This window comes from Chenopodium quinoa, unplaced genomic scaffold, assembly GCF_001683475.1.
Source record: "Chenopodium quinoa cultivar QQ74 unplaced genomic scaffold, ASM168347v1, whole genome shotgun sequence".
Classification (NCBI taxonomy): Eukaryota; Viridiplantae; Streptophyta; class Magnoliopsida; order Caryophyllales; family Amaranthaceae; genus Chenopodium; species Chenopodium quinoa.
Genome location: NW_018742907.1, coordinates 1,793,916 through 1,806,010, shown reverse-complemented (window position 1 = coordinate 1,806,010; position 12,095 = coordinate 1,793,916). Strand labels below are relative to the sequence as shown.

The following is a 12,095-nucleotide window of genomic DNA, read 5'->3' as shown; positions in this document are numbered from 1 at the left end:
CTGCCAAACACCTTTTGACACAATTATGTCAATGATCTGGACCTCTATCATATTTATATTAAGAGATTCTGATTTATGTAACTACTCTGAATATCACCAATTCATTGTTATTCCTCTATCTGAAGAATACAAGGGAGTATAAACAAATTAGCACCAACCAGTGTTTTTTTTAATTCCAATGTATTGACTATGTTATAAAAGTTTGGGATTAATTTTTTGGGTTGAATTAGGATTTATATAATAATTTTATATAGCATAATGCAGTCAATGTGTAGGTCATGAATTAGGGAAGATGTTAACTGCAAGTAGTTGCAGAACCTGTGAGTGCAATCAGTTTTTATATCCTACATCAGAGGAGGGTGAAAATGTGACACTTGACACGAGTTTTCATTGTCTTATGATGTTTGAACTTCGAGTCGTAGGAAGATTTTCACAATCCGCGCCTTCCTGTCCAGCAGACAGTTTGTGCTTATTAGTAATGATGCAAAGTGATTTCTCAGGGGGAAAAAAAAATGAGGTAGTTTTTCAATAGAACTAAGAAAACAAATACAGAAATAACTGATTAGCAGGCTTAACTTTTTGGAGTTCTGTATTCCTGTTCATAGTATATAAGAAGCTTAAGCACTCTCTGAAGTCTGAACTATATTCAGCATGATTTTCAGACTTTAGGTTAATTAACAGGCTTAAGTTATGCATTTGGTGAAAGAAGACACGTTTCTTGTGTTGATCGTTCCTCAAATTATCGAGGAATTTTGCATTTATACATTAAAGCACAGAGGAATAAAAATTAATTAGGACGGTAATTTCCTAAGGGAGCAAAATAGAAAGTATATAATAACAGTTAAAAGCGACATGGGGGTAGTATTTCACATGTATCATCATCATACTGGAAGAAGCACAGCTACAACACACAATGTGCCCTATGTGGGAGAAAAGGTCCAATGCCAATTATGCCTTTGTATCATCATAAGTATTATGCCAGTGCCTATATAATTGCATTATTCATAAGGCCTAACTTTGAAATACATGTTATCATCATATCATAGTGCTCCCTAAAGAGAAGCAAATTTTAGGTACAACGTACTAGTGAGCCTTCAGAAATATCTACCCATGCCTATCAGGAGTTCCAAACATGAACACACAGCAAGCGTGATAAAAACAATCACAGTTCGGTAAATATGAAGCATTATGGGAGATCAGAGGCTGAGGAAGCACCATGAGAAAAAATGAACATAAAGATCCATAATTTGATCCTGCAGAAAACTTAGTAGTAAAGAATAAAGAATGTATGTTTCATAGTGTTGAGTATAAAACCCAGTAATTTATAACAACTTAACAAGGTAATTATACAAACAATGTTACAATCCCTTTCATTTTCCTCTTTTTCTAATTTTGGAGTGTTCGGCGGAGTAATGCAGCAGCATATAAAGCTGTCGTAATGAATATACTAAACCCTATTACTTCCTATCTCAAGTAATTTATCTAAGCTCAAATCTTAGGCATGATCTGCGCATAATGCTGTAATTTAAAAAATTTGAACCAGCTTCTCCCCATTGATATCTAGGCATTTTCAAGCTAATGACAGGCTGCAGGGCTGTAAGCTCAAATCATGCATTGCAAATCTTTATTTCAGGGGTACCTCATTGCTCCAAAATGGAAGATGGAAAAAACCTCATAAGAAAGCTAGAGAGAGACCAAATGCAGATGAGGCCAAGAATTTGGAGGACACTCAACAGAGTGCCCAAGGAATTATTAATGGCCAAGTTGTGTGCAGTCATCTCCGCTCCTCTTACTGTGAAAGATAGAGCAGTTACCAGTTGTGCAGCTCGATTTAGTTGATGTAATCTATACACCTGTTAGATATCATTCTGCTAATCGTCAGTCCCCCAAAAGAACAAAGGGAAAAAATTGAACAAAAGAAATTACAAGAATTAAAAATTGAACAAAAGAAATTACAAGAATTTATACAGTTGTAAATTTGTAATGTGCTGCAAAATTATATGAATCCCCAAGTCACTAGAAATCTACCTCCTGCTGGGGCTCTAAATCATCTTAGCATGAAACATGAACCATATATCTTTTACAAATAATTCCTCCATAACACCAATAAACTCACAGATACATAACTAAGGTAAATTTGTCTCCTAAAAAAAAATTTAAAAAAAGGGGGAAACTGAGGGAAGAATATTAGTTTATGTTAATGGATAGAGTACTTCACCTGAAACACAACTGGAATGACAGGCCAAGAAGGTGATTTTGTATATTTTGCATACTGCTCGAATGCGAACTGTACAACAATACCAACCAAGTAGGGAGCTAGTGCAGCAGATGCTGCAGGTCCCGTCCAAGGCCAAACAAAACCCATAGTCACCATTGGAATAATAAGACTAAGCATTAGAATAGCAACTGAAGAAATCCGATGTCCCATCTGGGTGGTTAGCTTTCCATAGCTGCTGGTAGCAGGAACTTTGTTACCAGGGCTCCAAAGAAAGTGAATAAGAAGGAAAACTGCAACCCCGCAGTAGAAGAGAGCCTCCGTGAAAAATAGTATGAGGAAATCTGCAAGAAAGAGATGAAGAGAACTAAATAGTGTACCAGATGAGCATAAAGAGAAATATTGGCTGGTTCACAATACAAATATCTAGACGGAGAACTAAAAAAGTGTAGTGAATAGTTTCAGGACAAGTGAATATTGCAAGTAACAGAAAGAGCTGCTCACAAACTTCCATAATAATCTTGGATATAATGATATACTAGTCATGCAAGATTTTGTGAATCCAAACTTCAGAGTTAAATGCAGAAGCAACTCAATGCATAGTAATGCTAGTGAAGATTTATAGGTATCTCGGAATCATAACATGAACTGGTTATTCAAAAGCTGTATCTCAACATATTAGCAGAGATTAGTAGTTGTTGCTCCCTGTCACCTTCAGAATTGGTTTCTCTTTGTTATAGTAACATGATTAGATTTCCCATTTAATGGTTGTTTCTGTAATACACATGACATCAAGTAGTTAACATGTAAAGCAGATGTCACCTTCATCTATAAAAATTGGGCTTAAATACAAGAAGATTTCAAATCAGCATCTCACCTGTCAAGAGGGAATCTTCAAAGATTAAAGATATTATCCTGCGCAAATATAGTGATGGAAGAATGAATGAGGCTACAAGAACAGCAGGGCCAGCGAACCATAAAAGGCTGTTCTGATTCTTCTTCACACTTGGTGAAGGAACTACATTCTCTTTTGCACTCTGAAGACTATAAAATGAGACAAATCCAGGTTTACCGCCACTTCCCTCAGATTGCTCATATGAAACAGTAGGTGAGACGCCTTCATCATCCACATTACCGTCTAAGTCTAAGGGTAACTCTTCTGTCCCCGAACCACTCAACTCGATCACTTCTTCTGGAAAAAAATCTTCAGATACAACAGGAAAACAATTTTTCCTCTGAAGCTGTTCTGTGGATTTAAGCATCCCAAACCTGCACGTCCATGGCTTTGCTGCTAGACAGAACAGAAAGAAAGATGATAGGAAAGAGTTAGAGTAATGCTTGAAAGAAAATTTCTCATTAATTTTACCATCACACTGGATCAAGGAAGGTCACCTTCAAACAATTATAAAAAAAATAAATAAATAAATAAAAAGTCTTATTTAGAGCACAAAATGATGATAGAAAGCTAAACCATGGTTCACTTAAGACAAGCCACTGCTAGAACTTAGAAGTTTTATATGCAAGCTTGGGTCTTTCAAAACAACTTGGATGCTCCTAAGATTGAACGATCATTCTATGTTGGCTGAGGTTGTAGAATGTGGTCTTTTCTTAAGTGATTGACAGATCATTAATAGTCTCAGGCAGTCAGGCCTAAAGCTATCATATGTTTCCCAGTGAGCCATTATGAACAATTGTAAGTAAACAACCCAAGTCAACATTGATCGGTGTTGAGTAACAAACACAACACCAATATAGTATAGCATAATTTAAACAACCCATGTAATACATGCATGCATCAACAACTAATTGTATGGAAAATAATGAATTTGGGTATAAATTGATAACCCAATGAAGGACTCCCAACACCTTAATAGGACCGCCGGATGACAAGTTGGTGATTGGAACCATCTCTTGCAGCACTTGACTGCCAATGCAACATAATTCCAAAATAACTACATAATTGAACCAAACTCATTCTTGAGACTTTATAGACCTATTGGTAGCCTTGAGATGGTTCCAAACCAACTTATATGACCATAGGGGACAATTCCCACATACAATTCAATTTTGGAAAAAAATTCCGAAATAAGTCCGAAAGCGTGGATTATGGTCTTCAATATTGGAAAATTTTCGACTTTTTAAGCCTATAAATGAAAGAGGTCGGGTTGTTTCCCATGGAACCTATGACAACTCAGGAGACCATTTGGGTGGTGGTTAGCCGTTTACATACACATACACGCTTCCCTTCATAAACTCTAGGCCACCATAGGGTCCTATTAAAGCTAGTTTCCGGTGAGCCTAATCACAGCGCCATAATCCTTGCATTAGGTAAAATGTGGTATGGAAGGAAGGATCCAACTGTGGCATGAAGTTTCTTTGTAGAACTCTTGGCAAAGATAACTACATACGTGATAAAAGAAAAGGTCACCATAACTGACAAGTCAAAATTGCAATACCCATAACTCGTGGGCCAACAGAACATAAGTTAATCATGGCAAATCACAGAAGTTTGAAACCCACCTTTTGTACTTGTTAAATGCTTCCTGTTCTGCTTAGTTACAAAGGATCGTTGTCTTAAGCTTATCTGAACATCAAAGAAAGTGAAACTGTTTTCATACTTCAATATTGTAAAATGTAAATAGCATCTCAAAAATCCAATTAGAAGTCTAAGAGCACTTCATGAAATAGGGACAAAGGCATGTACTCCCTCCGTCCCTTTCAAAGTGTTGTTTTAAAAGCTTTTTTTTTTGGGAGGGTGGTGGTTAAAAATTCTAAGTGTTTTTCAGTGCAAAAATCATGACAACTATCCCTATATTACCTTTCCTATTGTAAAAAAGAGTTAATTTGATTATATTCTTCCCACAATTATTATCATCCCAATTTTCCCAAATAGGGATGTTTCACTCATTTAATATTTCTTCTAAATTCTTGTGCATAAATTATTGATAAGAGGTAAATATACAGAAGGCAAGCCAACCTAAAGTTAAAACATAAAATGCAGGAATTAGAGCCACAAAATCATTTAACTCGCATGTATATATAGCACTGAATAACTACCAGAAGCAATGTCAACGGGACAGCTCTACTCCACAACAGTGTGAATCTTGAAATTTCTAGGAATAAGCTTCTAATATACCCCAATTTTCTCCTTTCAGAACCCCACACTTCTGCCTAATGTAATCAAAGCTTCTAATGCTTAAGGAGCAAATAATATAAAGGTCCCAGAGCAAATATCCTCAGTAAAAGGTAATACAAGCAGAGATACTTAATGACGTTAGAGACAAAACTGGAGAAATAACATTACAAACTTCGGCACTACAACATATTGTTCATGTTCATTCTGTAACTAAGTCCAGCAAACCCAAGGTAATCATCTTGAAAAATTACTTGCGAAATTGGAGGAGCTACAAAAATTTTCATACACTCATAGTCTCATACCTAGCATGTAGAGTGTATATTGTCTACCTAGAACCATATTTCTTCAACTTCCAATGATTCACCCATATAATCCATCTGATCTAAATACCACGACAAACATATTCTTCTGTCCAATACTAAGTAACATTGATTTTTTAATTTAAACTAACAACGCGACCACTAAATCCGGAATGAGGGGAGTACAAAATGTCAATATCAAGAGTGTGAATTTGGACAAAGCCTACACCACAACATGCTCAGCAACATATGTAGAAGTGATAGAACCCTACAGCTGCAAAGAAATTGTCATTCCATCCAAATATCCTCAATTTTACAAGTCAGTTTTCAGCTAACACAAATTTGTGACATAGACATGAAAAAAATTCAATCAAAACCCATTGTTCAGAAGAAAAAACACAACAAGAAGAAACAACTAAGTATAAACAGCAAAAAAAATCACAAATTCGCACAAAACCCACTTCAACCCAACAAATTATAGCTCAAATTAAGCTACCCCAGAAGCAAAATCAATATATTACAATAATCTCATAATAATTATTGACACCCAATAATAATTAAAGCGTACAAATGCATTAAAATTCAAATCAATCAATGATAAAAACGATGCTAATAATTGGAATTGAGTGTAAGAAATTCACCAGGCAGCTCTGTCTACATTTAATAGGAGGAGAGAGAAAGGGGGCAAAGCAAGAAAGAGAGCCACTAGCTTCCATTGCCATGCTCACATTAGTTGTTATGGGTGTTGAGAAATCGATACACCCATTTGACTTTAAGAAGAGATTCTAAGAAACATGCATTTGATAAAAATTTGGGAATAAAATCTGGGAAAATTTGGGGATGATAAACATGCACTAATGTTTCTGTGAATATGGTGAAGCAAACGACAGAATTTAGTTTTATTTGGCTAATGCTTCTCTTGTTTGTTTGCAATACTGGAGTAATTGTTTTGGGGCTAATTTCTATTGTATTAACTATAGATAGCATTTATAGCAACTTTGGCAAATGGCCTTATATTTTTAGGGTACCGGCGTACGTCCGATAAATCAAAGTGTTAAATTTGGACTAATTTGTACAAGTACCCTGTATTTTTATTGGGTTAGATCATTAATAAATCATTTACTAAATCATGTTCAGACATAACCCTCACAATTTTTTGGCCTGGTATTTGTGAACTAGACGCTTGAGAGTGGAGAGAAGGGTAAGAGAAACCCTAATTCCCAAATTCCCTTGAAAATCACTTTTTAATTAATCTTAACATTTTTTAAGTTGTTTCTAGCAAATGGTGAAGGCATGGTATAGTTTGGTGGAATTCACACCACATATACCCCATTGATTCAATAAATGTAGTTTGGATATGAGTCGTGGGCTTTAGTAGGCAATGGATGATTACGGGTTCAAAAGTCATATATATGAGACCATGGGTAGTGTCAGTGGGCTTGAATTTCAATTTACTCACTCCATATCGTATAAAGTGTCATTTACTCACTCCATATCGTATAAATTGTTTTTCTCTAAAGAGACCAAGGGAATCTATTCATTTTCTTACATAAGGCGTGTAAGTAAATTTTAAGGAAGTAATTGTCATTGGTAGGTGTGTGTATTTAAATAATAATGCTTGATCAATCTATTTATAATAATAATGTTTGATCTGTACACTCGCATGGTACACCCCGACAAAAACGACATTCGCTTCTTCATAAAACGCAGGCACCAAACAAGCTTAAAAAAGCGAAAAGAACATCATGTTAGTAAATAATGAACATGCACATTCTAAAGAACATCAAGTTAAGATAAAAAGAACGCGAGATATTTTCAACACAAATCTTTAATTACGGGAAAAGATCTACCCATGGTTCACATTAACTGATAAAATCTTTTCAAAACTTATCATTTTCCAAAATTAGTTTCGCTTTCTCTCCAAAATATAGTTTCTCATAATATTTTTATTCTCTAAAATTATTTCACCCAAAAATAACTTAAGATTTCGTTTTTAAATTTCAACTTCAAATTTTTAAATTTCATTTTCAAAATTTCAGTTTTCAATTTTTTTTTATTTCATTCATATTTTTCACCAATTATATATAGTTATAATATTCATTTTAGGTTATGTATGTATATATTTCTTGTGATGTTCAATATGTGATTTAATAATGTTCTTTATTAGAAAACATGATGTACTTTATAGTTGTTTGTAATGTACAATTATTTTTTAAAACTATATCTTTTTCCTTATGTCCATAATTATATCATATAATGATTTTTATTAGATATTTTGATAGATTATTTTAAATGTCTATGTTCTTTGATTGTAATTGCAATGTACTTTTATCGTCACTTAATGTTCATTTCTTACTGTGAAATGTTCTTTGAATTTTATCTTTGGATTGTGGTAGGTATATATATATATATAAGTTATGTTCATTACATAATATTATCATGTTCTTTAATAATATAACGGATGTTCTTTAGATCTGAAAAACAATAATCAATAGAGGAGATCTCAAAAGAATATCGTTATTAACCTTCATGATCCTGATTTTAAAAAAACATACATAGTTAGTGATAAATAATATTAAAATATATATATAGAATTAATAAATGATATATTATTTAAAATTGATATTATAATTATTTTTAAGAACATACAGGATAAATCAAAGAACATCGAAACAAAGAATATAAGGGATAAAAATAAAGAACATTCATATGATTGTTCAATAATTATAATAACGTACATAAGTACAATTTATAAAGAACATCATCTTCAACCTTTGTCATATGGATCTCAAATTCATAAATATCAAAATTGAAAAAAAAAGAATGATATTTTACAATAATCGTGCAAAATAATAACGAAATATAATCAACCTAGTAAGCAAAATTCCGAAATTAAAATCATAACAAATTAAATTAAATTACCTTCTTCGATCCATCGATTACAATATTCTCATACTTTGCTCTGTATTTTTCTCTCTACAAAACTCTCTATAAACTTTGTTCTCTCTTAATTCGAAATTGAAATATGGTGAAATATAATTTTGGAAGTTATGTAAAAATGGAGAATATCACGTTGAATCCCATGAATTGTGGAAGAGGTTGTTTTTTTTTAAAAAAAATAAAAAAATAACACACTAACAGCTTGCAAATAAAATGTTAAAAACGCATCATTTAACACCAAGTGTACTATAAGCATGGTACACCCTAGTGTACTATGCAATTTTCAGTGTGTATTGATGGTAGATATATAATGAGTGTTGGGTCATCCTGTGTAAATTTAGACGTGTGTCCATTTAAGTTGTGTATAAATGTTATATTTGTATCAGCAATAAAGATAATAGAGATGTTAGTATTCCTACATGTTAGTAAAGTGGGAGTAGATTCACTTTTGTATATTGTTTGTCATCCTATTTCATTGTAGTAATTTAGTACTTGTACTTATAGAGTTATTTATCTGTCGTTTGCAAGATCAAAATGGTACAAGTTCAATTGGTCTACAATTATTCTCAAGTTTATTTGTCCAAATTAAAGTTTAGAATAATTCATTTAAACTTTTATACTTCTCTATGTACTATTCTAAGCAATTATTAAAAGTAGGAAAAATATTATTTGTGGATAAATGGAGTATAAATTGTCAGTCTCCTTAATATCATTTTAAAAAGTTAAATTATAATGGGTAGAGAATTCTAAAATCTTAGTTTTGTATAAATTTATGGTCCAATTTGGTTTCCTTCCTTGTATAACCAATCTGGTCTATGGCCTAGCCCAAACTTGAACGTGTAAAGTGGTATTTTTAGCATTAGTAAGGTAAGTAATGGCTTGTATATATTAGGTGTGTGAGAATGACACGTGTGAATGTGCTATTATATATGATTACTTAAGCATGAGAAATAAAAAGGGAGGACATAATTTTCCTTAACAACAACATTTCCCGCTCTTCTTCTGTGTCAATTTACTCTTCTATGTTCTTCGACCTTGTAACCTTGTTCAAGCTTTTCTTATAACAAAATGGCAATATTTTCGGCCATGAGAATACAAGATATCACTAAAATCTTTTGAGAATGTGAGTATCGGCTGCAACGTCTCAAATAAGAGAATTGGGTTACAAATATTGGGATCCGTCGGATTCAAGTTCAAGAAATACAAAAGCGATAGCCAGTTACTTACAAAAATCCTCACTTTTTTTTTTTTTTTTTTTTTTAACAACAGCGAAATCCTCACTTTGATAATTTTGAATAATCCTAATCCCTTTACTACTTCGAATGCTATTCCAACTTCAAATTGTCAGGTAATTTATATATTTGAATTTCATTAAGCCTTTTTAATTCATTAAATAGTTTATTTGATAATAATCGACAATTATGAAAAATTTAACCCAAGAATTAAAAAAAAAAATAATGGTAGAGTTTGGAACCTGGATTGAGAAATTATGAAGAAATGGATAAAGAATTACAGCAAATTCATGTTAGATTTTTATGTAATTTGTTAATTTATAAATAACGTAAGATAGTACTTAGTTCTCGTTTTTCTTTTTAATTGTACCAAAAAGTGCAGGACAACCCAGATATGGCTTACCTATCATTTTTACCGGGAAGAATTTCTTTCAAAATATATTTAATATGCTAATAGTAAATCTAACATATGTTATAACATATATTATATATTATTTAAATAACATATGCTAATAATATACACTTATTGAATATGTTATAACATATGTGACAAGTATATATTATTTAAGTGTTTTATGTTATTTAAACGATTCTAATTGGAGACTTGGAGTCTAATCTGAATAGTAAATACAACGTACTAAGTTGATGAACAATGTTTTTCGGACTCTTCATTTACGAAGTATATACCAATATTAATCATTGTTTTTCACCCTCAAGAACAATTCTTTAGTAGGCCAGGAATACAAGCTTTTCCCAACAATTAGCTCTACTGCTCACCATCTTGCTACCAACTTGCAACAATCTATGGTAACACTTCAAAAGTGTAGTAATTTATTGAATTCTTATATGAAAATGAAAATGTAAGGGTGTGTTTTTGTTTGTAGATACCTATTGCAGTGCTTACAACTCATGCTGCAGCTAACTCACAGTAATAATATAATTGACAGCAATGCATCACAAGTTTGGATATAATATTGCTTTTAATTCTATTAAGGTAGTAGGCATACTAGTTCAAATAAGGAAGTGAAATATAAAGCTTCATGATCATGTGCAGATTGCAACTCATATCGTATGAATTTAGTACACTGCACTCAATATTAATGCTTGATAGGGTTGAAAATAGCCTAACTTTTTTTTCTTTTTTTTTTTTTTTTTTTAAGATACCAACAATTGCAGGAGAGCTCAGATATGGCTTACCTATCATTATTTCAGGTGTAGCTCTAGCTATTAGCTCTGCATCCCAAGTCCGTTTTAATTTATATTTGTGTGCAGTGTTCACTACAAATAAATGAGGAGCAAGAGCAGATAGAAGCCATAGATGAACAAATAGGCTGATACAAGGATTTGTTGATAGTTAAGTATCGCTGTCTCGTGGCCTGTCTGCGAGACCAACTTTATTTATTAGTGATATGGTATGATATATAAGATTATCTCAAAATCTCAATAGTATCACTGTCTTACACGATGTTAAATATATTGCAATTAATACCTAGAGTCTTACTTGCTTCATGTTATTTTAGCACTATGTATCACACTGGCTTATAGAATATTCATATTATGCAATTTATAAGCTAAGAGTCTCAATTACTTTATATTATTCTAGCAAACTAAAATAGCGAAAAGAGTGCAGGATAGCATCAGAAGGAACAGAAGATATGAAAAGAAAAACATTTTGTTCTCATATAGAAGTGGAATCGGAGAACAATTTCTCATTTCCATATTGGCAATTACTAGTAATTGGGCACTAGGTTTAAAGAATACTACATACAAATGCTTTCAGCTAAAAATGGTAAAAGGTACCAAAGCCATCGCATTGAAATGTGGAATGTTGCCCTTTACATCAGTAAATTAGAGCTCAAAGAATTTCATAGACAAAAACTTGATTATACATGATAACATCATGATTTAGGGATCACATTAACCCCTAATAGCCATATGTACCGATTTAATTAGTGCTTGTGAGTTTCAGCTACTAGTTGCGTAATTTAGCAACATAAGTTATTTTTTCTTTTCCTATCTATTTTCGTAAGTTACTATATTGAAATGTATAACCACTATGACTTAGAATGCTTTGTTCATGTCAAATGATTCATATTATTCAGTGTATAGCATATATCATAAATTTAATGTGGGCTAAATGTATCAATATTTGAGAAGAGTTGATATATAATATAGGAAATTAAGTAGTACACCACATGTTTCCATGTAAACAAAAAAGGTCCCACATTGACAAAATACAACACAAACAACACCTTTATAATCTCAACAGATCA

General features: G+C 32.5%; 1 protein-coding gene across 2 annotated transcripts; it reads right to left on the bottom strand.

Moving 5' to 3' along the window:
* Positions 1-1,246: 1,246 nt before the first annotated feature.
* LOC110727612 lies at positions 1,247-6,627 on the bottom strand. Of its 2 annotated transcripts, none has more exons than XM_021907192.1 (5): positions 6,292-6,627; positions 4,736-4,799; positions 3,093-3,506; positions 2,219-2,559; positions 1,247-1,853 (listed from the first exon to the last, which is right to left on the bottom strand). In XM_021907192.1, the coding sequence occupies exons 1-5, from the start codon at positions 6,370-6,372 to the stop codon at positions 1,641-1,643; spliced, it is 1,113 nt and encodes a 370-aa protein (XP_021762884.1). In that variant the 5' UTR covers positions 6,373-6,627; the 3' UTR covers positions 1,247-1,640. The 2 variants fall into 2 exon arrangements, with proteins under 2 accessions (XP_021762884.1, XP_021762885.1); XM_021907193.1 differs by having other exon boundaries at positions 3,093-3,503; positions 6,292-6,626.
* Between the last annotated feature and the right edge of the window lie 5,468 nt (positions 6,628-12,095).